Source organism: Nesoenas mayeri, assembly GCF_963082525.1.
Source record: "Nesoenas mayeri genome assembly, chromosome: 24".
NCBI lineage: Eukaryota > Metazoa > Chordata > Aves > Columbiformes > Columbidae > Nesoenas > Nesoenas mayeri.
In genome coordinates this window covers 2,820,751-2,847,197 of record NC_137546.1, presented here as the reverse complement: position 1 = coordinate 2,847,197, position 26,447 = coordinate 2,820,751, and the positions used below count along the sequence as shown (strand labels likewise).

The following is a 26,447-nucleotide window of genomic DNA, read 5'->3' as shown; positions in this document are numbered from 1 at the left end:
GTATTTTTCAGGTTTGCCGGTGTCGTTTTTCATCATATTGGTAAATTGGCATCAGGTATCTGCAGGGTGGTGACAATGTCATCTTTTGCAAACAAAGGGTTTCGTTTTGGCCATCAGGTAGTATTGGTAAAGTCAGGAGGATGCTTAAATGCTTTTGTACTAAATGCCACTAGGGATCCTTCAATTTTATTTGTGTAAAGGGGAAATAGGAGAGAGTTTTGGTGAAATTTTTCTAAATGTTGACCATCTTTGCTGTTTTTCCCTATTCCTTTGTGAATTTCTTTTTTCTGTAGAAACTGAAAGCCCCTGGGTTGTTGCTTGAACAATTAAGATTGTTTGGTAAGCAGATGTCACTTGAAGACAGAAAAGTGGGTTTCAGATTGGATTGGATCCTGGTAATTACATGCCAGTTAGGCCAGTGACGATCCAGCTCAAGACTAACAGGGCGTTTGATCTCCCAACAGTGAGCGGTGCTTCCCAAAGCAGTTGATTGCTTGCTTTCTTTCCTTCTTTTAAAGGTTCAGCAGGACCTGTTCACCCGCTGGTGGATCCTTTAGCAGCTGGACCCCATTTGGCACGTTTTCCCTACCCTCCTGGGACCATCCCCAACCCATTGCTAGGGCAGCCACCTCACGAGCATGAAATGCTCCGACATCCAGTCTTTGGTGAGAGCATTTTATGGTCCTTTATGAAGGTTGGCTGTTGATCTCAACTGTCATCTTTTATCGTTTCTTCTGGGTCTTAGTGTTTCTTGGGAGAGGAGTTGAGCTGTGACTTGGGTTACAGCCAGAGGTTGGTTGGTTTAGGAAAAAGAAAGATGCATGGGACAACTCCCGTGTGAGGAAAGGCTGGGGGAGCTGGGGCTCTGGAGCTGGACAAGAGGAGACTGAGGGGTGACCTGATTAATGTTTACAGATATCTAAAGGGTGAGTGTCAGGAGGATGGAGCCAGGCTCTTCTCGGTGACAACCAGTGATAGGACAAGGGGCAATGGGTTCAAACTGGAACACAAGAGGTTCCACTTAAATATGAGAAGAAACTTCTCAGTGAGGGTGGCAGAGCCTGGCCCAGGCTGCCCAGGGGGGTTGTGGAATCTCCTTCTGTGCAGACATTCCAACCCGCCTGGACACCTTCCTGTGTAACCTCATCTGGGTGTTCCTGCTCCATGGGGGGATTGCACTGGATCAGCTTTTCAAGGCCCTCCCAACCCCGACATTCTGGGATTCTGTGAACTCTCTGCAGGCCTCACAAGTGTATAAAAGCGAGCAACTCTCTCCTAGGTACTCCGTATCCGCGAGACCTGCCCGGTGCCATTCCACCGCCCATGTCAGCGGCCCACCAGCTGCAGGCCATGCACGCCCAGTCAGCAGAGCTGCAGAGACTGGCCATGGAGCAGCAGTGGTTGCACGGCCATCCTCACATGCACGGCGGGCATCTACCGAGTCAGGAAGATTATTACAGGTGAGAGGCGCGGTGAGGGCGTTGGGGGGCTCAGGGGTGCTACAACTCCCTTTGTCTTTCTCCACATTGTGTCTTTTTTCTTGCGAATTATTGCCTTTCTTACTGGGGGCTGGGTTACTGGCCTCACGCAGTTATGGAGGATGGTGAAGCTCTACTAAGACGTATTTGAGCATAGGTGATAGGGCAGATTGGAACCCACATCCAAATTACTGGCACAGGATGTAAACTAGTTGAGTCTTACATTGCAGAATTACCTCTGATTGGTGTTTTTAGTATGATACTACGATTGCTGCTTCCACATCTCTCTTGAGATCAGTGGAGGAGGGTGGATAAAAGCTTTATGAATGAGAAGAGGGGGAAGAGTTCACTAAATCTTAAGAAATTACTAAAGACAGTAGGAAGATGAAATGCATGAATAATATAGATCCTGCATTCTCAGCTGAGAATGCCTGGATGAATCATGCGAGTTCAGAGTATATGGTGTGGATAATAGGGTGGTTCTCTGCTCGGCCACCACCTCACCTCCTGTTTGCAGTGACCGCTGGCAATATGTCAAGAAGGAGAAACAAAAGCCACCGTGTCTGTGGGGAGCGAGGATGTTTAGGAAGCAGCACATTAAACAGCCACGGGGTTGGCAGGAAGGCGAGTTGTCTCTGAAGCGTCACGGCGCCTCCTTCGCTTTGTTAAAATGAGTTTTTCTTTCTCTTTCAGTCGACTGAAGAAAGAAGGCGACAAACAGTTGTAATAAATTATTTATTTGTAATGCTGGCTGTGGAAACCCTAGTCCTTGGGAAGGAGCAGAACATTTTTACATACAATAAGAGCTACAAAAGGAAAAGAATATCTTATAAAGATTTCTTTATATATTTAAAACAACCACCCGACAAGTAGAGACTTATCAGCATAGTGTTCATTTGTAGAGAAGATTTCTCAAGACTGGTGTGGGTCTCCCTGCATGACAACGTATTCAGAAGCCTATTGAAAATACAGGACTGTGTGGAATATTCAGAGAACTTCCTGCAATCTTGGTTTTTTTTTTTGGTTCTTCTTTGTTCTTTTTCGTTTTCCTGTTTTCTTTCCTTTTTCTTACTAGTTTGGTTTGAGTAGGTGCTAGAATCAGGTTCACAACACGAGTCACTGTGCGTAAAGAGACACTTGATGCATCTATACTATTAAAAAAAAAACAAGGATTGCAAGTAGGTGACATAACAAGCTCTGAATGCAAGTGCTATAAGAATTAAAATCTACTTTTATTTTAATACATTGTAGGAAATCTTCATGATTTTAAAGAGAGCTCAGTTCTGCAGCATGGCTTTTTAAGTCTGTAAATAACTTTTTTGGGTAGAGGGGAGAAACAAAGCAAAACAAAACTCCAGAAATGTTTATCTTGATTTTCAGTACCATCACAAATTGTGAATTCCTACCTGGTATTGACAGAATACAGAGTTGATTTTTTAATAAAATATATATATATAATTATCCCTTTAATTAAAGGGGACGCTGGGTATCAATAATTTCAAATGGATAAAAGCTTGAAATTTGGTTTGTTACCAACAATAAGCATTAAAGGGAGTTGCAGGGATAACGTTGCAAATGACTGTTTCTGTTCCTGTTTCTTGGCTCGTTTGGGTTCGTGGGGTTTTCGTTAGTGTTACATCTCTCTGTTCTGCAGATGCTTTCTGTGGAGTTGGGTTTCTCAGCAGTCCAGGTGTCCCTTGGAACCAGCTTCCCCTTTTGATGCCTCCGTCAAGGGTTCGTTGTCAATGTGGCCATAATACGTCTCTTTCCTATGACCTTTTGAAACTTAATCTAACTCCATTGGTTTTAGACTTTAGGCAAAAGCTCAAAGAAATAATCTGTTCTAAAATCTCTTTTTTAAGCTTTTCCATGGCTCAAACTAGCACAGCCAGAATTTTGTATGCACGCAGATATTTTTGGAGGACGTGCTCTTTCTGGCCTCTTAGGTTTAATATGTTCTTAAGAAACGTGGATAGGCAGCTGAGTATTCTTGAAGTTCTTTTGCAAAGACCAGTCTGTATTTTCTCTTTGACTGTTTTAGTTTTGGTTTTGTAAGCAAACACTTTTTAACTGCCACCAGTGTTCTGTATCTCAGGAACTTAACGCTTCAGAATTAACTAGATATATGGACAGTAACATTTACTGACTCCCAACACACCAGGTCCTTGCGGAATAACTCCTGTTGGCTGATTCCCATGTGGAGGGTTAAAGGAGAGGAATACACAGGCCAGTGAGCATTATTTAGGAGACAACTCTGCTTACTGTCTAGGCAGATTTTGAATTTGTTTTCACTGTTTTGCCATGGATTTTCTTTGCCAGAGCAGCAGGCGATGCAGCCGATGGACATCTGATCCGCTGGCTGTTTTTTATTCTGCTGGTGCATAAGTTCCCCCCATTCTCTCTCTCAACTCACGAGTGCTCTCTCTGCTGTTGTAGACTGTTCCGTGTGATGGTTGTGTCATAGGACTGTACCGAGCCACGCGTGATAAGCTTGTAGTTAACCATAATCTGATGGAAGGCAGGGCACGCACAGCGCTTCATCCACCTCACGGTCTCAAACCACTCTCAGTGCCCAAAGATCGCTGGCGGACGGTCAGTAACATGAAGTTACCATTTAAAAATATGCATCGGGGTACTCTAGCTCTGCTTAAGGCAATAGGAGAGGAAGGAGACCTATTTCACCTGATGTTGATCTTCCTTTTTTTCTGTCCTCCATTCCAGATTCCTCAGTGCAAAAGACCTGCAGTAGCGTTTAATCAGTTGCACCCGCTCTATTTGAACTGTGTTAGGAGGAGCAGCTAGTGAGTATTACTGAGATTTGGAAAGCGTGAGGTCAATCTAGAATTGAGGATGGTAAAGCCGTCAGTTGCTGTCCGCAGTGATCAGGTGAAATGGTTTTCTTCTGAGTAATAATAAGTGGGTTTTGCTTCTGCTAACAGTGGGCAGGTAGTGGGAGCAGTCTGCTCAGCAGAGAGAGTGCCTCGCTTGACTTTAAAGGTCGAATCAGGCACATTTCAGTTAAGCTTCCGCTCCTTGTTTTTACCGTGTGGAATTTGGGAGCTTGGGGGAGTTCAGCCACTTCAGCCATTTCTTCTGATCCTTCTCTTTTGCTGTTATTTTTAACTATAGTTCTTATTAAAAAAAAGAAAAGCTAATTACCTCCGATGGTCCTCTCTTTTTTTTTTCCAGCTAAAGTTTGCAGTCTGTTCAAAAGCAGTTCATTCAGCTTTTTCTTTCTTATTTTTAAATTTAGAAAAGCATTCTGATAATTTGTGGGAGTTTTTTGTTCACGTTATTCAGCAAATAAGCACTGAATTTCTTCCATGTTAGAGCAATGATTAACTACAACTTTACATGCAGTGGTTTCTGAAGCCATCTTGGTGTTTGATGCCCTGTTAAAACAACCCAGACCTGTTGGTTTTCTTTAAGAAATCTCTCTTATTTTTCCTCTGTTTTCAAAGTTTCTTTTTAAATTTTACTTTAGTGTTTTTGAAACGTCTCTCTTGTTCTATGTTGTCATGGTTGAGCTTGTTTCACTGCACCGTTAAAGCAGAGTGTACATTCTGACTGCTACATTTATATATATCTTGAAGCTTAATGTATATATGAGTAGTTTGCCATGGGATAACACAGTGTAAACAGAGTAGAAACCCAGAAAATCGTGACTTCTGTGTTCTCTCCATTTGAGTATTTTGTAATTTTTTCGAACTATTTGTGGACATAAATAAAACCAAGCTACACTACAGCAGCCAGGTCCTGCCTGCGAGCGAAATGTGTCTGTTGATTGTTGTTAGTGGGAAAAGAGTTCTTTTTACCTGGGATAATCCGGGATGCCGGCGTGGCCATCTTGTCTGTCTCGAAGCTGTCTTGTCTGTCTCTATTTTTTCCTTGAGGTCATTTCTTTTTTAATTTACAGTACACAAAACACCAAAATCACGTCCAGTTCCAGAGTATATTCTGCATCCACAGGGTACATTTGTGCTCTAGGGTCGTACTGCATAACTTTGGTGTGTTTTTCCATAAGTTGAGCAATCAAATTGGTAAGAATGAGTGTGTAAGGATGTTTTGGCTGTCCTGACCTCAGGGGATTTCTGTTTACAGTGGTAATATATTGTAGCCATTCATCAGCCTGAGCACAAACCAGCAGTTCAGTGTATTCATAAGCTTTCCTTGCATCAGCCAAAGAAGAGCAGAAAGATCAGGACTCATGAACTGTAAGCTTGAAATGAGATATACTATGCTATATATACACCAGTAGCTGAGTTTTTAACGCATCTTATTTTCTAAGAGATGTTACTTTGTGCTGTTAGAGTCGTCCTACACACGACTGATAGAGAGCTGGCAAGAGATGCATTCCAAAGGGAAGATAATTGCAGAGAGGAAGACACACAATAACTCATTGTCTGTTCATTGCCTGCTGAAAAGCTGAAATTTGCTGTTTGTGTACATTTGTAGTGGCTCCCTGTCCTCCATCTATGAGGGATTGTAATGTATTTGTGTGAGCTGGCTGTCTTGAGTGTTCCATATTTGCAGTTCATTATAATCAGCATCTCCAAAACACAGGGAAATGCTGCGATGGCATAGCGAGAGGTGGCGAATATTTTACAGAATAAACGTCTGGTCAAAAGGGAGGTGGGAAGGCTGCATTCTTGATCTGGTTCTGCTTTGCTTTCTTCATCTATGGTTTTTCAGAAATAGCGAGGGACTCTGACTGCAGTTCAAGCTGATTAGTGCTGAGTTCAGTGCGAGGAGCTGTGTTTGTGCTCGAAGCAGACAGAGAAGTATTGATGACAAATTGCACGGGACTTTGGAGCTGCATATTTGAAGAGGCTGCTCTATTTATACCCTGTGGCATTTTGTAGGGTCAGTTCTTGTCTACTGGAAATAGCTTCTGAAAGTGCTTTTTACTGGGACTGGCTTGAACATGGGCTGTGGTATTTATTCTGACACTTCTTCTGGCTTTTTAATTCCTTGTACTTAATGTAGAACTTGGATGGGTGAGGCCGCCTTCCCTTTCTTGCTACAGGTTCTAAATTTCCACACTTAAAACGCTGAACCCTACAGGGACAAGGCCAAACAGGATTTTTATTACTGCATGAATTGAACAATATAGTTCCTATTGCATTAGTGGTCTTGTGTTAATGATGCTTTGCCATTGCGAGGGTAAAGGCTGAAAACGGCTTTGTTTTATGGGCATTACCAGACTTCACTTTAACATGGCAGCTGTACAAAGTAACATAGGCGACAGCTTTCAGTCCTGGGTAGGTTTTTTACAGCGTACATTCACTCAGGTACAAGGAGCAAAGCTGGCGTGTGGTGTTTTCTTCAGGAATTTGATTTTTCTGTTCTCTGACCATGAAGAAAGAGGGAGCCCTTGTGTCGCTTGTTGTGACGGTTGTGCTGTGGGAATCTCCTGTGCGGTGACAAGGCGGTTTGTGCCGCTAAGGGAACAGCGGCCATGCGCGGGAGCGCCGGCTCCGCCCATTGGGGGTTGGTGCCTCACGGGCCCAGCCAATCAAGGGAGGCGCCTCACAGGCCCCGCCCATTACGGGGTGCGCCTCACAGACGGGAACGTTCTGGAAGGTTCTGTGAGCGTGTCTCTCAGGCTGGGCGCCATGGCGGCGAGTGGGTAAGAGGCTTTTCCTGATGTGTATTAGAAGGGGGGTTTTCAGTAGGTCAGAGAGGTTCTCCTGCCCCTCTGCGCTGCCCTGGGGAGACCACACCTGGAATCTTGTGTCCAGTTGTGGCCCCTCAGTTCCAGCAGGACAGGGAACTGCTGGAGAGAGTCCAGCGCAGCCACCAAGATGCTGCAGGGAGTGGAGCATCTCCCGTGTGAGGAAAGGCTGAGGGAGCTGGGGCTCTGGAGCTGGACAAGAGGAGACTGAGGGGGGACTCATTAATGGTTACAGATATCTAAAGGGTGAGTGTCAGGAGGATGGAGCCAGGCTCTTCTCGGTGACAACCAGTGATAGGACAAGGGGCAATGGGTACACACTGGAACACAAGAGGTTCCACTTAAATATGAGAAGCAACTTCTTCCCAGTGAGGGTGTCAGAGCCTGGCCCAGGCTGCCCAGGGGGGTTGTGGAGTCTCCTTCTCTGCAGACATTCCAACCCGCCTGGACACCTTCTTGTGTAACCTCATCTGGGTGTTCCTGCTCCATGGGGGGATTGCACTGCCCCCTCTGCCCCCTCAGTACTGTCCCCGGGTCTCTCTGTGCTCCTCACGGCAATTATCCTTCAGTCTTTGAGGCAGCTGAGACCCTCACAACCCCGGGCTTTGTTCTGTTTGCTCAGTGCGATCCGTGTTGTTGTCACAGGTGCTCCTCCATGTCTTGCAGTGACAGGCCCAGAGGTTTTTCCTCCCTTGCTCTCCTGTGAGACAGGTAAGATTGAGAAAACCTTGCTAGTGTTTGTATTGGGACTTTTTTTGTCACTGGGAGAGTGTTTGTGACAATTTATTTGAAGTAGGGAGAGAGGATTAACGGGGAATTATTCAACAGTCAGCATCCAGTTTGAAATACATTAATTTTCTGCGTGCTCTTATTTTTTTTTCTGTGGAAGGGTCCACTCAACCCTAAATGTTGTAGTGAACAAAATTGCGTGATGTCCAGTGTATCTGCCAGCAAGGCCTTTTTGTGTTGCAAATGTTTCTCTAGCTGTTGTTTGAGGCAGGGAAATGTGAAGGTGAATGAGGATTGTAGTTGGGACTTTATAACGCTGAATAGATCCATGGCCACTAAAGATACGTAACAGGAGATAGGGAATTAATGCACTTGTAGCTGGTGGGGCAGGAAGGTTGATTAGCATGTCAGAAGGAAGGCTGGAGACTGTCAAGTGTTTTCAACGATTTTTGGAGCTATACTTTGGGGAATTGTGAAGGGTTTATCTTCTATACATATGCAAATCCCTTGTGCCAGTGCATTTTTCACTGGACTCCTGGTACCACTGTGTTGCTTCTCAAGAACAGAAAAAAGAATACGATGCTGATTTTGCAGAGTGAACAGATGTATGTTTGCAACTGGTGCCACAGTTTGCACAATGTGCAAGTGTCCCGTGGTGCAGAACTGAAAAGGTTTGCAAAATGCTGGAGTTGACAGAGGGCCACTGTGAAGTGTCTCACTGCTTGTAATAAAACAGTGTTTAATGAAACATTCCATCATGTGCATGCTCTGCTGAAGTACAGGGACCCTCCAGCTGAAGGCAGACCGTCAGGAGAGCAGCCGGGATGTTTTCTGCAGCTTCCTCAGCATATGGGGAAGCTTTGTCTGCGTTTGTGTAGGTTGTAACTTGTTCTGAATTGACCTTGGACTTGGAATATGAGCAGAGACTTCAGCCCCTAGGGCTGCACCAAGCTGCAAGTACTAATTAATTCAGACAACAATACTTAAATAACCCCCTGACTATATCCTGTCTCAGAATCTGTGGCACATTTTTTCTTTACTTTGAAACTATTAATGAGGGGTTTTTGGTGTCTTGACCCCTTTTGATCTGCTTTTTTGACTCAACGGGTGAGTGTGCTACACCTAGAAGGTTTGTACTCTGTCTTTCATCCATGAAGCTGCTGCATTAGAACCTGGTCTGTGCTGAGTTTTATTGCAGGTGTTATTGATTAGGGAGTTTGAAATACTTACTTTTCTTCCCCAGCTGACAGATGGCAAGATATTTATTCTTTTATAAAAAAAGACAAGACAGTAAAACATAGTTTTGTTACACTTGAATCTGTTGCTTTTACTCTTGTGACTGTTGCATAGCACTGAAACAGGACACATTTCTAGCACAGACAAGCCTTTCAACGGTGGCAGCAAGCAACACAGGTCAGTTACTGTTCACTTGCATTTCAGTGCTGGCTGGGGACACGGATGCCAAGGACACTGAAAATCCTGGTTGGGTCTGTGCTTGCTGTGGAAAAAAACATTAAAATAGGTACCTTTGCAAAGCACTTGCAGTCTGTCAGTACTGAAGCAATGTACCATGCATTTCATTTCTCAGGTGTCTTGAAGACTTACAGAGTAATGAACTGAGTAAAGGCTGGAGGTAAAACCTAGGTGGTGTAAATTTGTGGTGGTGCTACAGTGTTTCACAGCAGCAGTGAATATAGTCTGTTGTCACTGCGTAAGGGAGCGTAACCTGGTGATAGAAACCTCTGTAACTGTTTACTATACACAAAGCAGGACATGTTAAGAGAGTTTGTGCTGGAAAAATCAGTTTCCAGACAGAAGCTCTTTGCTCTTTCTTCCCGATGTGATGATACTACTCTCCTTTCACCTGTTGGCATTTCTTTGCTACAGATTATGTGATTCCAGACCACAATAATCTTGCAGCGGGACTACAGAAGTATATTTTCCCTTTTCCTTCTGTGTTTTTTAAAGGAAAACGCCTTGATTTTACTAATTTCTTCTGGAGACAATACTTGGGGCCAGAAACTGTTGGGAGGTAGTGTGACAGAAACACCTTCATCTAAATGTAAATGTTGCTTCCCAGCCTCAGGCTATCTTCAAGAGGCTTCAAGAGGGAAGTAGCTACAAAGTAATGGTCCCAATCAATTTATTCATGTCCATAAAAGGTCTTTTATATGCTTATTTGAGATGTATTGTTCTGAGGTGATCAGACCACATGTGCCTCAGATTAAATGTGAAAAACAAGGAACATAAAGGAGAGGGAAAAGAAATTGTGTAAGGCTTGTTGTGGTTGGCAGAGGTACAGCTTGGGCTCTTGAGTGTAAAGGGTGGAACAGAACTAAAGTGCCTTAATAGTGGGATGCAAGACAGTGTCTGCTAGCTGGAAGTGGGACAGAACCGCCCTGGGGCTCCACTCTGTACTGAACTCCTCTACTTAACTCCCAACCCAAGTCAGAAGGGATTGTCCACGTGCGGAGTCTCTGACAGAGATAGAAGGAAAGATTCTCTGAGTCACTTTGGTGAAGTAACACCTGTTTGTAGGTGACCATCTTGGGCAAAGTCAGCTTGAAATTTTTTTATCGCACCCCATCCTGTTTGGTTGAAAGGGAAAGCTGGTAAAGAGATGCCACAGGATGCAAAATGTAACTATTTGTGTATTTCATATTCCACACCAAAGCGTGAATTCTGTACTTGTGTCTCCTGCCAGCACGATCTATGAGTTGGTTCCTTGTATGTGTGGTATTTAATTTTGTTCAGACTTTGACTGCAGTTTGAGGTAACCTCACGGTACTGTTGTGACAGCGAGAGGCTAATAGGCACAGGCAGGTGTTGATGGCGATTTAACTTAACTCCATCGATGGATCTCAGTTGCTGTAATCCTCCCTGCAACTCCAGGGTTTTATTTCTCTCAAACAGCATTTTGGCATTCAGGACAAATTACTTAATGACCCATTGGAAGATACATCCAACCCACAGGGCCTTGGCTGATGGTTTTACCAATCTATACAGGTGCTGTGTGGCTCTGCAACACATCCCGTTGCTGATGTGCTGTGCCTTCATTTCCCTGTGTATAGATGGGAGGTAAAGGTACTGACTTGCTCTAAATTCTGGTTTTGTTCTTGAACAGATTTGTATAATTTGTGTGATATAAATGGAAGAAAACTTAGTGGTTTATCTTATTACTTCTTGTGTCTAAGCCTTTCCAGTGGATAAGGTCTCTCTCTTAAGAAGATGGCTGGCTTTTTCTTACTGGCTGAGGAATACTAACTTTCAGGCATGACAGCTCTGTCCCCTCAGAGTGTCTAGGTTTGTGGCTGCTGCTTTTTTAATTACCAGCTGAAGGTACTGCCAGTGTTCTGCAAGCCGCAGTGCCCTGTGTGTGTTTGCATGTGCCAGACTGAGTTCTGAGTCACGTAGAGCAGGCGCTCTCAGATGGTGGGGGACTGGACTGTTTCTGGCTGAGCCCCCAGGGCTCTTGTCTGACTGATTTTTATTTACAAGATTGCAAATAAGAAAACACGAACAGTTGGCTGATGTCCCTGGCATGTGTTTCTGTGCCCAGCTGGTCTGCAGGGGACTTGGCAAAGCTGCTGTGAGGATGCCTCTTGGCTACTGGAGTGCTGGCCCTGCAGCAGGGAAACTCCCTCTTCCACCCTGCAGGGGGGTGTGGGATAGAAAGGACAGTGACCTGAGGGGGGATGACATCCAGGGGATATTAGGGGAGTAGGTTTGCACTAAACGATTGTCCCAACTTCAGCCCTTAGCGTGATTTGGTATTTTCCTGTAGCAGTTGATTTCTGTCTGCGATTCACCCAGGTCTTTCCCTGTCCAAGTAAGTGTGAGACAGCTCCCTCCCTCCTTGCAAGATCGACTGGGCTCCCTAGTGACTCTGGCCAGGCTGCATCTTGTCACCAGGGCCCGGGCTGTCCCCCTGCCAAAGGTGGCCTGGGAGGCCCTGGCTGCCATTGCAGCGTTTGCCACCGGATGGCAGCAGATGCTCGGGAAAAAAAGGAATTCAACCCTCACCCTTGAGCATCTGTTTCCTGGAAAACTTGAGGAACTCGCAGTAATTACTGTGCTGAAGTCATTGTCAAAAAGCAAGAGTTCCGCAAACATTGCGTCGTGGGCTTCCTCCTAGCAGGGGAGGAGAGGGCTGAGAGATCTGGGACCACCTGCTCCCACACAACACTGCAAGTCTATGGCTTTCCTTGGGTTTCATTTGTTTTGCGAAAACAAGTTTGTGTTGCCAAAACTTCCCAGCTGCTTCCTCTTCTTTTACTCTCACGGCTGTGCATCATGAACCTTTTGACTTTATCTGGCACTGCAGCAATTCTCTTTTGCTTTGCTTGTTCCGCATTAGGGGCTGGGAGATACAGACCCTTTAAGTGAGTTGCTCTGTGTGTGTGTGTGTACCCATTTATTTACTGGGCGAATGCAGCCTAGGAGTTGTTGTCTGGACTCTTGACGGGCTCTGTGGCCCTGTCTGAGTTGCACTGTGTCCTGGTGCCTTCGGTTTTCTTCCCTGCATGTAATGCTTTTGATGCCCTTGCATGGAAGCAGGGATATAAACACAAGGCAGCTGCCCTGAGAATATTTGTTTCTTTTAGATGGCCTCAACTCCAGGCTTATTTTTGAACTTGAAAAATACACAAGCCATGCAGTAGTATTTAAGATAGCAACCCTAGCTAAGAACAGCCCTCTTCTTCCACACCATTCAGCAGTTGGATGGTGGCACAAGGGGCTTTATTCTAGGGTTTTTGGCTTGTTTCGTTTGACTGTCGCAGCCTCTTGAGAGCAGGCATTTGTCTGGAGGGCATGCCAGAGTGCCTGTCAGGCATTGCTGAAGATAAATGTCATTTATCAAGCAGATGTACTGTGGTGATCAATGGCAACTGTCAAATAGCATTGCTCTGGTGAGGACTGGTCTCTGTTATATTGGTAGAGGATGCCCTACATAAAACCCTTCTGACCTTATTGATTAGTCATCTCTTTTCTGCACGCGACACCTGTGTATCTAGAGGGGACCTGTCTCAAGATGTTTTGCAAGGAGTTTGGCTTCCTGAAAGTTTCCCTGTCCCAGAGTGGGTGTCCAGCTACTGGTGTCAGAGCACTAAAGGGCTTGTGGAGGGTGTCCAAAACTGGTGCACAGAGACTGTGCTTGGGCACTGGATGAGAAATGGCTGCTGTTCTGTTTAGTGACTGAATTCACTAGGTGAAATACAGCTCTCTATTCACCTAAGAGCTGCTGTATTGCAAATACCTTTTTCAGTATGAAAGTCAGCATGGAAACTTCTTGACAGCATCAAAGGCGGAGAGATGACTTTGAGATCAACAGGGTTCAACGCTGAGCCAATAACCAGCTTTTGGAAAGAGACCAGAGAGAGGGGAAGAGAAATAGTTCCCTTTAGGGGTCTTCCTTTGGATTGCTTTCACCACATCAATATATAGGCTTGCCCAGTCTTTTGTTATCTTCTGCTTGTAGTGAAATGAAATATTTATTCTGCTTGCTGGTACCTGGACTTGTGAGTAAAATATATCCAAGTGCTGTGGTCTTTGGACAGTCTGTATGGACACTGAATACTTGTGTGAATTGCAAAGCACACCCCTGCTCTGTCTAGATCCGTGTGCTCTGGAGAGACACCCAGTCTAACTAGCAGTGATTGGGGAAGAAGCTCACTTGTTAGGATCAGGATGCAATAAATAAAATATTAGCAAGAGGAGGTGGGTGAGCCAGGAGATATAAGCAGGGCTGTGCAAAAGCTTTTTTAAAAAGAAACACTGTGGGGAGCCCACAGTAAAAGGAAAGACTGCCAGAAATGCACACAATATTCTGTTTGCTGCCTGCCCCTGGGGAATCCTGCTATTATGCAGCCTTGGACTTCTGGGAAATCAATCCCATGCACATGACCGTGCTTCTCTCTTCCCAAAAGCAAGGGAGGATTTCAGTACATGCTAGGGAAAAGACCCGAGAAGCTTCTCCAACTGGCTTGCATTTCAGCATTTATTCCATTCATTAAATTAGCCCTTTAAAGATACTAGTGTAGGTTGTTAGTGGTTCAGTGCACAGCATGTTTTTTATGAGAATGTTTATCTGCCATTGCTGGCTCAGTCTTGGTGCTCCAGCTTCCCCTTCTGTACACATAGGAGTGCTATGAAGCTTGTGTCAAGGATTGTATATATATGTATATACAAATGTACCTATGCATAGACAAATACTCAAATATTTGTATGTATCCATGTTCACAAATATAAATATATAGAAGAAAGAAAAAGTAGGACTCGGACAAGGGAGTGAGGATCCGGTTGTGTAGTGCAGAGGTGAGAGAAGTTTTTCCAGGCCTGCCTGGGGAAACAGATAAGACAAACCGTCAACTTCAGAGCATGAAAAGGCAGCGAGCACTGGCACATCTAAGCTCCCAGCCAGTGCTCTGATCGTGGCATGACGGAAATGGGACAGAAGTTCAGTATTACCACTGGCTGAGCACAGGATAATGAGGGCACAGACAACCACAGCTAGGCTCATTAGCCATTCTGCTGCCCAATTAGGCTAGGAGCTAATTGCTCATTAATGAGACCATACCTGCTGAGGCAGCTGGGCTTCCCTAGAATTCACGGCTGGAGCCGCAGCAGAGACTGGGGAGAACAGAAGCGAGATTTGAAACCAAGGAAATGGAAAAACTCGTCTGCCACTGAGGAGGGTTTTTGCTGCCTCTGCCGCCACTCCCTGGGGACAGTAGCTGGATTCCTGGCACCGCCGCTGCCTGTAAGGCATGGATGGCAATTAGCCCCGAGCTCCCACCGAACCTTCCTCTTCCTGGCATCCCACAGTCCCAACGCTGATGACGTGGAAAAGGAGCGGCTGAGGAGAAAGTGCTGGAGAGTTTAAGGTGGAGGGTTATTCTGACCTATATTTCTCACCTGAGCATCCTCTGGAGAGAAACCATGTTTCTGACTAAGGGGTAGAGGTGTGGTGATTTGAAACACAACAGTCGTGGAGAAGGGTCAGCAATGGGATACTGGAGAAAGCAAATTGCTCAAGTCTGTCTCTGCAGGATATAGGCCACAGCACCAGCATCAGCAACATCTTCTGCAGAATGAAAGCTGGAAGCAATAATGTGCTTAACACCACACATATCAGCTGTCTTTTGACACAAACTTGTTTTATTTAGCAGTGAAAGCACAGGGACTGCATTGAGAATGAACTCTTCCGTATGTCCAAAGGTTATATACGACCCAGATAATATGACAGTCCATTGCCCGCACAGCGGGTAGAGGCACATGAGGTGAGGATTTCCTACCTGACACTGGAGAAAGGACGTTTATTAACACTGAGGAGTTTTCTGTTTGTGCCCTGACATCCCAAGAGGGAGGTCTGGCTTGGGTTTAGTTATGCGATGTTACTTCCTTTCCCTTTATTCTTTTTCCCACTGTTGAGAGCTGCAGGGTAGGAAGCTCCTAAATGCATGATAGTTGTGTGCAACCCTGAATGTGAATGAACGAGTGGAAATGAGACAGAGTGATATTTCAGGTGGCTAAAATTCCACTTTTGGAAGAATTTTTTTCTTAAAAATCATCAAAAGTCAGTGCTGTTCGGTCCCTCAAGTGCCATGTTTCTCTGAGAAATGGGATTTCAGTCCCACAAATGCTTTGCCTCTGTTGAATTTTTACTTGAGCTCTATGAGGCGAGTGGACTGGAAGACCTGTGGCATGGCTTTGCAAACCCCAAGTGCAGTAATTGGGCTGAGGAGCCAACAGTGCTGTTCAGGCATCAGGAGGGGATGGGTGCCCAGCCTCTTCTTCTGGCATTATATATCTTTTGTCCACTCTGTATTTTCCGTTTGCCCCAAGCTCTGCTTGTTGGGGGCTGGAGGCCATCTGAGAGCAGCAATGGGATTAATGCACAAACATCCTATTTTAGTTTGCAGACTCTTTGTCTTGAAGGGAAGCAGAGAACCACTGGCTTGTACTTTACACCCCCTCGTGTCTTTTGGAGCAGGCCCATATGCTTTTTCTGTGAAGAGGTGGCTGCAGGAGAGGGAACAGGGAGGAAAAGAATGCATTCCTCATTATGTGCTGCAGCCTCTCTGCTCTGGCAGCCCGAGAAGAGAAAATTTCTCTTTCTCCCCAGGCCCTCTATCCCCTGCAGCCTGCTGATTATTTTTGGCTGAGGTGGAAAGCACAGCCCTAGCATATTTCCCATAGAGGAGTGACCCAAGCGAGAGGGGAGTGGAGCCTGGGCTGTTTGTTCTCTTCGCTCTTTCAGTTAATAGCCACACTTACGCACATTTTAGGAGCTATTAGGTCCTCCCAGGCCACTGCGGTCACCTTCACCTCTGCTTAGCAGAAGTGGTGAAACTGAGGCACAGGGACTTACTGGAAGTCACACAGGGAGGCTGTGACTTTCCATCCACTCTGAGGCTCTTTTCCTCAGGCTCTTCTCATGCTCTGAATGTTGCGCCGTGGTTTCCTCCAGGCTGCATGATGCTGTCCATAATGCCTGCAGCATGTTGTCACAGTTTTCGAATGGAAAGATTTCTCTGGGTTGTCCCTTCAGTGGTCTCTTGAAATAATTCTTTGTAGCTTTTGAGGAATAGTGGCATGTATGTGGGAGTCAGTTAGACTACAGAACATCTATGGACTTTGTGTTTAGAAAGCTGAGTGGAGACGTTGTGCAGAGGTGGGGTGAAGGACATCCCAAAGAGCCTGTGAGTAGTGTCTACTCTCTCTCAGAAACTGATGCCTTGTGTGCAGGGTTAAAGCACAGTTCGATTTCCCAGGTTCTCCACTCCCCCTGCTGTTACAAGGCGAACTCCCCAGGCTCGGGAGCAGCCTGGCTTGTTTGCTCAGCTAATAGAAAGCACATGAGGAGCACGGTCAGGCACGGCGACTGCTGTTGGGAATGATTCATTCAGGACACAAACAGGAATCGAACGCTGGCTGATCCCTGGGCAGAGCCTGTCCGCCGCTCCAGCCCTTTCCAGGGGGTGACTCTGAGCTCCGGAGCCCCCACCAGCCCCAGCAGTGACTCACTTCCCAGGCCTTGGCAGCAGCTCTGCGTGGGGGAACTGACTTAGATGCTTTGAAGCATTAAACCTCCCAGATCTCTTCTTTCCTCTCCCCTGCCTCTTCTGAATCTGGCTTGTTGTACTCTGAGGGCAGTCCATCCATGTTTGATCTGTGGGGCTGGCAGGGAAAGGTCTGCAGCCAAGTAAACAGCGTGTTGTAATGCATTCAAGCCAGGAACAATCCAAACTGCACTGGAAAAAGTGGAGTATGTGTGCTGGTGTCTGTGTGCAGCTAAAGGGCTGGTAGGGAGATGGCTGCTGATCATATATCCCTGTTTCTGAGATTTATTTACTGTTTGTTCACATCCCTTCCTGGTCCCTGGTAATTTCCTGTTGTCTTCTAGGACTGATGCACAGTCCTTGAATGGTAAATGCTATTTGCAAGATGGCCTGGGTTGGGCTTCAGTTTTTCTTACTGCTGTCTAACAGATTTAGTGCTTGTTTCAAAGTCTGTTGTGGTTTGAAGCAGCAAAGTTCAGAATGGCAAGGCTGGAGCATGTCGGGGCATAGAAAGCCAGGACTCTCAGCGACGGGCAACCTGTTTCTTTTTGCCCTGACGCACTAGATTCCAAATTCCCAGGGTTTGGTTTGTGTGGCATGCAAGCTGCCTGTACCCTGCACTTCCAGATCTGTTTGCTGGCCTGTGACCCAGCCAGCCCTCTGCTGCTGCTGCTGTTCTGTCTCTGTGTGCCAGCAGGCTGGTAATTACTGGAGCAGAAAAGACAGGCGGAGGTGCCACAGCTCTGGCAATAGCAGGCAGAGCAAGCAAGCAAGGAGCTTAGGAGTGAGAGAGCACGTTCCTCCTTGACCTCTTGGAAGGCTTGGCAATAAAACAAATATTTGGAAAGACCCCTAGATCCAGGCGCCGTCTCTTTTTAAAGCAGGAGAGCTCTGTTTTAGGAAGCCTGGCTGTGTATGCAGAAAACCAAGGGAGGGTGGGGGAGGACGGTGACACCTGCTCCCCTCTTGGGCTGCGCTCCAGAGCGGTGTGTCACCCGGAGGAATCCGAACTGCGGGACATGAAGCCCGAATGGCGCCTTTGCGGCCCCATCCTGGGGACAAACTGTGAAATTGGACCCTCCGCTCCCTTGCTCCAGCAGACGGTGCTGACTGTCCCAGCAGACAGAGCTGGCTGTGCCCCGGGCACAGTGGCTGGGCTGGTCACGGAGGTCTCTTCCCCCACCCCCAGCACCCCTGTAGCTGCCACCCGTCCTCCTCCCCTTTTCCATTGCCCTTGCCCTTTTGCACTGACGCTGCCCTTGGAATCGGGACTGGCAGGTGGGATATTGTCACTGGGGTTGGTGCAATATGGCATGGCTGAAAAGCGCTTGTATCTTTCTTCCTTCCTTAAAACCCTCACATTCCTTTTGTGGCCTCCGGGGCTGCCTGGATACCACACTCAGCTGTCATGGGATAATAGCTGTCGAGTCCTAATTACAAATCTCCCCAGCTTGATCAGAGGGCGGCTGGGCTGTTCCATCTGGATTGTCTCTCTGAGACTGAAGTTGGGGGGGACTGAAAGGGGAAGGAGTGTAGGAGAAATGCTACAAAAATGTCGTGATATTCAGAAGCATCCGGGCCCTCCAGCCTGAGCCAAAAATAATCAGCCAGCTCCAGGGGGCACAGGGCCACAGGGAGGTTTGCTGGAGCAGGGGCTCTGCAGTGGAACATAATGAGATGTTCCTACCTCACCGAGCCTAGCACAGCCCTGCATACACTGAGTTGGAAAGGGCAGATGGACTTGATCCCGAAGTATCTCCAGGGGTCCATCCATCAATTCCGCTTGAGCTCCCCTTGGACTTAGTACAGTCAGGGGGGATGCTAAAGAGGTTTCATTAGCTGTAGGATCTCTGGTGGAGACTTTGCAAGACCTGCCAAATCTCCATGACAAAGCACTGACTCTGCACAAAGGCATCTGCAGCACAGCGTCCCCGGTCACCGCTCCAGCCAGCTGACTCCCCAAGGAACAGAACGAGGAGCTCCCAAGCTCCCAGAACACATGCTCTTTGCCTTCCCCAGTGACTGGAGCTGTCTGGACTATAATGGCGCTGCTCAGGAAAGAAAGCACGTGAAAGAGGGTGCTTCCCAAGTGCATTATTGTTAAATGATAAGGCTTGTTTTAGAACTTTCCATCCTGAGAGAAAAGACCTCTTGTCCTAGAGGGATTTGAAATGGCAAAGGATTGGACCTGCTGGTATTTCACCTGGATCAGGAGTTAAATGTGGACAGGGGGAGAAGCCAGCTTAGAATGGACTGGGGAGGTGCATCCTGAGGGCTGGGACAAAGAGAGGAGGTGTAGTTTTGTGTTCCAGTCCATGCCATGTTGGTGAAGTGGACCATTGCTCTCCACAAGCTCATATTTAATTGCTGTGTACACTGGGAACAATGGTGGGAGGGATGCTTTGGCACTTACTCATACGATGCTGTTTTCTTGATATTAAGAGGCATGGTTCATTTAAAACCTGTGCAAGAATAATACATGCGAGACTCACAAGGCATCAAAGGATCTGGAGCAAAAAAGGAATGTGTGGCAGGGACTGATCAGTCCTCTGGGGGCTAATGCAGAATGGCAGTTCCCCTGCGTAGCTTCCCACTTGTGCGCCACCTCTTTCCCCCAACCTCCCCTCACCCCGACTCCCCGCAGGGCTCTTCTTCCCGGGAGTTATCTGAGGCCAGTAATGTGGCAGCGGCTGCTGCCGCCACCGCTTCTGCTCTTCTTCCGCTGAGTTTAACCCAAGGTCAAGCAACATCATGGCATTTGCAGCCTTGTGAGTTCTTCAGAGATTTAATTTTCAGAGTGCTCCCAGCGTCCCCTGGGATAGACCTTGGCTGAGGTCCAAGGCTTGTGACTGCCAAAAGGAACGGTACCAGGCCAGACGGACAATAATAGCTTATTCCTGCAAAGAAAAGCAGTGGGGAAGAAGGGGAGGGGACCCAAGGCCCTTTTGGCCTTAAGCAGGCTTAGTGATGCCTGCAGCAAAGCGTAACCTACAGTTGACACAATAATAAAACACACAAGGATGAGATGCGTGTGTATAGAGTTGCGCCCCCTCAAAAACAGCTGCTGAAAATCTGCTGCCCAGCACAGAGAGGTTTGTGTGTGTATAGGATGAAAGATGCAGGATGCTGGATGTGTTTTTTTGGGATTGTAGGGTTAGCGAGGAGGACATGCAAGATGAGTAATGTTCTAGGATTCAGGAGTTCTTGCATAGGTCGTGATCCTTTCTAGAACCAAACCCTGCTCTGAAATGTCCTGGTATTTACATTGTGATCCAGGTACTGATACTCGCTGCCTGACCGCTTTCATTCTACTATACTTGGGAGTGCAGTTTTGTGTTCTCTGGCTGTTGTCTTAACTGCACATTCACTCCCTGTTGCTCCGGTCTGTCTGGGTTGAGCTGGACTGAATGGTGTTTGCCTTTCTCGTTGCAATATTCCTTGGCTGGACTACGCTCGGACTGCACCCAGCAGTGGCTGGGCTGCGCTGAGAATGGCCTATCTGGTTTTACTTTATTCTCTTTACAGTCCTAGAAGCAAGACAGGAATTAGGGAAGGAGGAGGTAGTTATTTTAGATGTTGCTGGTCACAAGCCAGCAAGCTAGGACAGCAGGGGATGTAGGGGGTGAGCGTGTGGGGAAGTGGGGGTTTACTAACCCTGAAATCCTCTTGTGTTTCTGTAGGCATGAATGCAACACCCAAACCAGAGGTGGTTTTGGTTTTGACCTTGTAAAATGAAAACATGACGACTGAGCTATTGCCGAAGCCAGTCCCCTGCCGGCAGCGCTCCAGCCCAGCTCTGGTCCGTGACGCTGCCATCCCTCCCGGCTGTCCTGGCAGGCAGCGGCAGCAGGATGCGGGAGGCCGGGTTCTTCCCAGATGGGCTTTAACGCTTGCCTGCAGCAACCAGCCAGCTACGGGGGGGAACTTAAACCTCCGCTCTGTAATCACAGCTTCCTTTGTAACTTTATTGTGCCGACCTACACTGGAATAGTCCCTGGAACCATGTTTTGGTGGAGTAGCAGGGAGTAGCGCTGCTGGATTTGTTGGAAGGCAGAGCAATCAGATGGTGACAGAGAAGGGGAGAGGAGGAGAGAGGGAGTTTGTGAGCAGCTCTGTATTCCAGTTTCCATTTGAGACTCTGCTACCATGAGAATGCCCTGATAGAGGCTGCCTGTGGCAAGCTGCAAAGGCCTAGAGCTCCAGAAAGAAGTGGGGAGGGACAAATGGAGTGGAGTGGGCAAATCAAGCCTTGCATGTGATGCTGGAAATTAGGCTGGTTTGGGTTTTTGTTGTCTGCATATAATGCCCCTTTTAAAAAGGAGTTGCAAGTACGGAGAGGTCTTAGCTCTGAACATGGGGAAGATCAGCTATAAACACAGCTACTGTATGTAGCCAGAATGGCTACTAAGTTTCCTGAAGACTGCAGCAAGTGGTAGTTAAAAAAATCAGGGGAAGGAGTAATAGTCTTCCAAAATATGGAACACCTCATAAAGCTGGGGAGGTAGGAAACAAGTCAAGCAATCCCAGCCATGGTTTAAACTCACAGGAGGCCTACTGTACAGTACATAAACCCAGGGAATCAGCTCAGGATGCCAACTAATGAGCTTTTTAATTACCTGCAATTGCAAGCAAGGTTTAAAACCCAAATAAGTAAGTAAATTAAAGATTTAAAAGGCTGAACAGAATCAATGAGGGGTCAGCACTTAAAATAGTAGAAGGCCAAAGCAGTTAACTTTACAGTAAGTTTAGAGTGCTGAAGTGGAGCTGCGCCTTTAAGGAAGCAGAAGGCTCTCGGTTTTCTGGTCTGAAGTCCTCTGGTTGGAATATGCCATCTGCAGAGATCCATAAATCATCCTGCACTCAGCAGTCTGGAGTCCAGCAGGGTCTCCATGTGTCCGGGCCCTCGCCTGGAACCTGCAGGGTGTTTTCTGCAGGCGGAGGGTCCCAGCCAGGTGTCCTTTTGGCTGCAGTCTGGGTGTTTCTCCCCAGCCGCATCCCGCGAGGCGATGGGAACCATGGCCAGGAAACTTGCGGTCAGCTCGGAGGCCTCCCCTCTGCGGCTCTGCAGCGGTGGATGGGCTGTGCACATTGCACCACTACTCTCTCACTTAGAACACTCAAAGTCTGCTCGCGTTATGGTGAATTGTGACAGAATGGGTGGATTGTCCCTACTGCCCAAACCTGTCGTCTCTGACACGGATGCAGTGGTGTGGTGTTGGGGTTCAGCGGAAATTGGTCATCGCCAGCACCAAACTGCCACCTTTTTCACATTCTGTGTATAAGGTACATGTCAGAAGCAATTCAAAATCACCAGGATGTCCTCTTGTGTCTTTGTGAGCAGGCGGAGCAAAAGTAGAAACTGCTCTTCATTCAGCGGATGCTCCTGGCTGCCTTCAGGGATGGGGAATGCTCAACAACCTTTTCCCTCAAGTGTGAGGTGCTTGGAGAGCCAGGCAAGCCCTGTGAGGTGGGGCTGCCTCTGCCTCTTAAGTCATACTGTCACATAGGCAATAATCGTTCCTTACAGTGTTTAGAACAGAAGGAAATGAATTTGTCTGTAATCATGGTTCTTTGTCAGTGTCCTTTGCCTGAAGATCTTAACCAGCTCTGTACATATCCATTGATAAAGCCTTACTTTGCCCTTCCAGGAAGATAAATATTATTGTCCTAAGGGAAGCCTGAGGCAGACACAGGTCAAGTGAGTGGCCTAGCAGAGGTCCAGGCATTGGCACAGCTGGGGACAGCATCCAGAATTTCTGGCATCCTCTGCCCAGATGTTAGCTGGTAGAGTGCTGCTGCCTTTCACCCAGAAGGAGTCTAATATTTCAGAGGGCCGAGCAAGATGGTTGCTGTGGAGTAAGTACAGAATGGAGAAACATTTTGCTCTGTTTCTATGGGCTGTAGTTCCGTTTACCAGTGTCCCGCCTTATTGCATCCTCTGCATTTCCGTTCCTGAGACTAGACTGATTACAGGGTGCCATTTGGACCAGCGTTCCCCTCTGGGTCAAACAATGCTATCATGCTTGGTAAAGCCATGGGGACACAAGTAGAATTTGAATCCAGGCTTTGGAAGTAACAAAAGGGCCAGATATGAATATCTAATAATGAGCTATTCCTGTGGGAAAACACTCCCCCTTTTTTTTTAAGCAGGACAATAGCGCACAAATTCAAAGCTGTTTGAATTTGGATATGCAATAGGGGCCAAATGGGTTTGTTCAAATGATGATTTACTGAGTCTTGTGTAAAAGAGGGGGAGAGAGAAATCGGAGAGGTGGGAGGCAAAGAAGAATCCAGCCCCCAGTGGCCTTGAAAGCAATCGGCAAGTGACTGCTGTCTCCATGCTGATGGATTTGCTGTCACCTTTCCCTGGCATGAGGTGACAGATTTCTCTGTCGGATGAAGCCAGAACCAATAGCCATCCATCACTGGGAGGACAGACAGGAGGCAGAGGGAGGCAGAGAGGGGGAGAAAGCGAGCTCCGGCAAAATGTTCCTCTGCCCTCCTTCTTGTCACCGCTGGGTCGTGGGGAAATGGGTCTTCTACACACAGATATTGAGGATGGGAATGTTGGAATATGGAATATCTGAGTCTGGGGACAGGAGTGGAGGTCCATGCACTTGTAGGGAAAGCTGTCTGCAGGTGAGAGCTCTACTTGGGAGACTTTTCTTGGGATTTTTATTACCCATAGTATATCATATTGCGTTGAATTATCCAGTCATGGGGGAAAGGCTCCTGGAACGGCTGGTATTTTTGGCCTGTCTGTTGAAATTATGGTTCTTAACAGATGGAAGGGGAGGTCACTGCTGTGTTGCAGCTGGGTCAAGGCTCTGCGAAAGGCTTTCCAAGTCCTCTGCATGAGCAGCAGAGCCACAGCGCCCTGTGGCCAAGAGACTTTTGGCTCCTTCTGTCTCTTTTTGAATTGCAGAGATGACGTTTTACAGTTGGAGTTCCCCGTTACGCCTTTTTGCTCCTTCAGTGCAGTTTGAGAGGTAAGCGCAAGATAAAGGCAGCGTTCTGTCCACTCAGACCTGTGTTCTTGGGCAGAAAAAAAATGTACTAATCAGTGCCCTCTGACGGCCTGCACTGAAAGGGAACGATTTAGTTAGTTCTCAGAGCAAGACTGGAAGAGCAGGTCGAAGGAAATGACCTATGGAGGCTGCATTCTTTTAATGTATGCTTGAAGAAAGTATTTTTTGTGCAACAGAAAGAATGTCTGACAAACAAGCCAGATATGTGGAAATATTTCTGTATGCCTGACCATCCCATAAAGCCAATAGGAGTTAGCCACTTCATTCATTTAGATGTTATAAATCCTGCAAAGCACGTTTCTCAGCCCTTTGTCATCTAAATAACTTTGTAAATCTGGCCCAAAAATCTCTACATGGGGGGGTTTGTTTCTAAATTGTTCTTACAAAGAGTTAAAAGGATAAAAAACCAAACCATAGTCGTTTGCTGAAAAGCAAAAAGCACAGGAGTGTCCCTTTAAACTGAATTAGCATGTGTAAACCTTAGGCTGCTGTAGAAGAAGTTTCGTTGCTTTCAGGGCTCAGACTTTGCATCTGTGTTTCCATTTGCGATAGGCTGATGTGCTTTGACACTGCACCCCTCTGGGAAGGTGCCTACAGGCAGTGTCAGTATTTCCTTCCAGGGGAGGGGGGAATAAAACACAACCAAAACCCAACCAAACCCCCCCCACCAGCCTCTTAATGTTTTACTTTACAATATGCTTTGCTTTTCAGAGTTAAATCATGGAACGTGCAGGCTGGAAGCCTGCACCTGGAGAAAATGTTCCCAGTTCAACCCATGCATTTCCTGCAGCCCATTTTTTGTTATCTTTTCCTTCTCCTCTTTAGCAAAGAAAGGGAATGTGAATATTCGCTGTCATTTTTGGCAGCGTCTGGCCTTGGTTCTAGCGGCATCTCAGCCAGGCTGTTGTGCTGTCAGCTGGAAGCTCTCCAGTTTGCAGGAGTCAGGCACCCAGAACCTGGGGATTGGCACGAAGATCAGGAAAATTAAATGCAGGCATTAGGAGAACTGTTTCTTTTTAGTTTGCTTATTTTGTTCTGTTGTTTTACTTTTTCATTTTGACATTCTAACAGTTACACTGCCAAATTTTTCAAGAAACTCACAGAGGCTGGGAATTCGCTTTTAAAGTGAGAAAGAAATGGGTCTCAGACATAAGCACTTGACTCCAGGAGCGAAGACTTTTGTGATTAAATCACAAGTGTTGTCAGCAGCTCAGGTGAAGGCGAAGTTCACACCGTTGTTTTCCTTTCCATCTGGACAATTCTGTCCATTGAAAGGCAGTGAGAAAGCATATAAAGGATTCATCCTGACTCCCACCAGTAAGAGAACTGAAAACACAACTTAGGAGCCTCGCTTTTATTTTGATTATGTGTACAAGAGTTGAGGTCACTGTTTTGTAAAGGGCCAAAGTGTATTTCTTGCACTTACATGGTTTATATAGAATTTTACATAGTTCGTTGTTTAACAGTGAGCTCTTTACCTTAAAGCAGTTTTACTGAATTAGCAGCACTGGATTATCCAGCTATTGTGGTGTTTTACCCTTAAGCAGACTTTCAATAAGTTGACCAAAGTCAGCCTTGTGAAGCGTTAATGGCTGGTATTTGGGAGCTGTGCAGTGGGATTTTAAAGACCAGCATCATCTTCCTGACTTTATACTGTTCAGAAGCAGTTACTGTGAAGCTCTGTAGGCTGGTCCGTCACTGGAGACTTTAATCCCCTCTGAACTTGCAGTTGAACACCATCTGGCCCTGGTGATTTACTGCCCATGAGTTCTTCTGCTCCTCCATAACTTCCTCCTTGGAGATTTTGGTGTCTGCCAAGGCCACATTCTGATTTCCCATGAAAAGGGCTTACAGAATAGGAATCTCTGCATTGTCCTCAAAGGAAGGGACAAGATAACACAATTAACTTTCCGACTACTTTCCTTTAAAGGCACTGAGTGCTTATAATCATGCATACATTGTTCTTGCTTCTTATTTATGTATTCTTCTGGCTTAAGAGAGTTTTTATTGTGAAATATATCTCTTATGTTTTCTACTCTCCTTCGTCTACTCCAGTTTCCTACTTGAAACTCTTATGACATAGATTACATCCTAAATGGCCATATACTAAAGGGGCAGTTGTCTTTCTCAAGGGTGCTGATAAAATTTTGTACATGTTCTCTGAACTCTCCTGATTTCATTCTGCCTCCCTTGAATCCCATGCACAGAAGCTCTTCTTGCTGTGTCCAGAGTGGCTCATTTAATGGGACAGCTCGGGATCTTTTCTTTTCCCCCCTATTCCTTCATTCCCTTCTCTGTAGTAGGTGACTGATTTCTCTTTGTCAAGAGCAACCAAGCACATTTTTGCCAGATCCAGCGGGTCTGGGTGTGCTCTGGGTATGTCTAGTCTGCATTGCCAGAACTTCTCTGCCTACCTCTGAATGAGCTAATGGTGACCTGGGAAAGAGACAGAGCCTGTTAGATACTCCACCCAAGA

General features: G+C 46.6%; 1 protein-coding gene across 4 annotated transcripts in view; it reads left to right on the top strand.

Annotated features, from left to right (window-relative positions):
• The window catches only part of RERE (arginine-glutamic acid dipeptide repeats), a 43,260-nt gene extending 38,057 nt beyond the window's left edge, over window positions 1-5,203 (top strand). For 3 of the 4 annotated variants that reach the window (XM_080358824.1, XM_080358822.1, XM_080358823.1), the window contains 3 exons: window positions 519-665; window positions 1,280-1,460; window positions 2,172-5,203. In XM_080358824.1, coding sequence (XP_080214950.1) covers window positions 519-665; window positions 1,280-1,460; window positions 2,172-2,205 — 362 coding nt within the window. In that variant the 3' untranslated portion in view covers window positions 2,206-5,203. The remainder of the gene's footprint in view (window positions 1-518; window positions 666-1,279; window positions 1,461-2,171) is intronic. The other variant, XR_013923268.1, reaches the window with a different exon arrangement.
• Window positions 5,204-26,447: the final 21,244 nt, after the last annotated feature.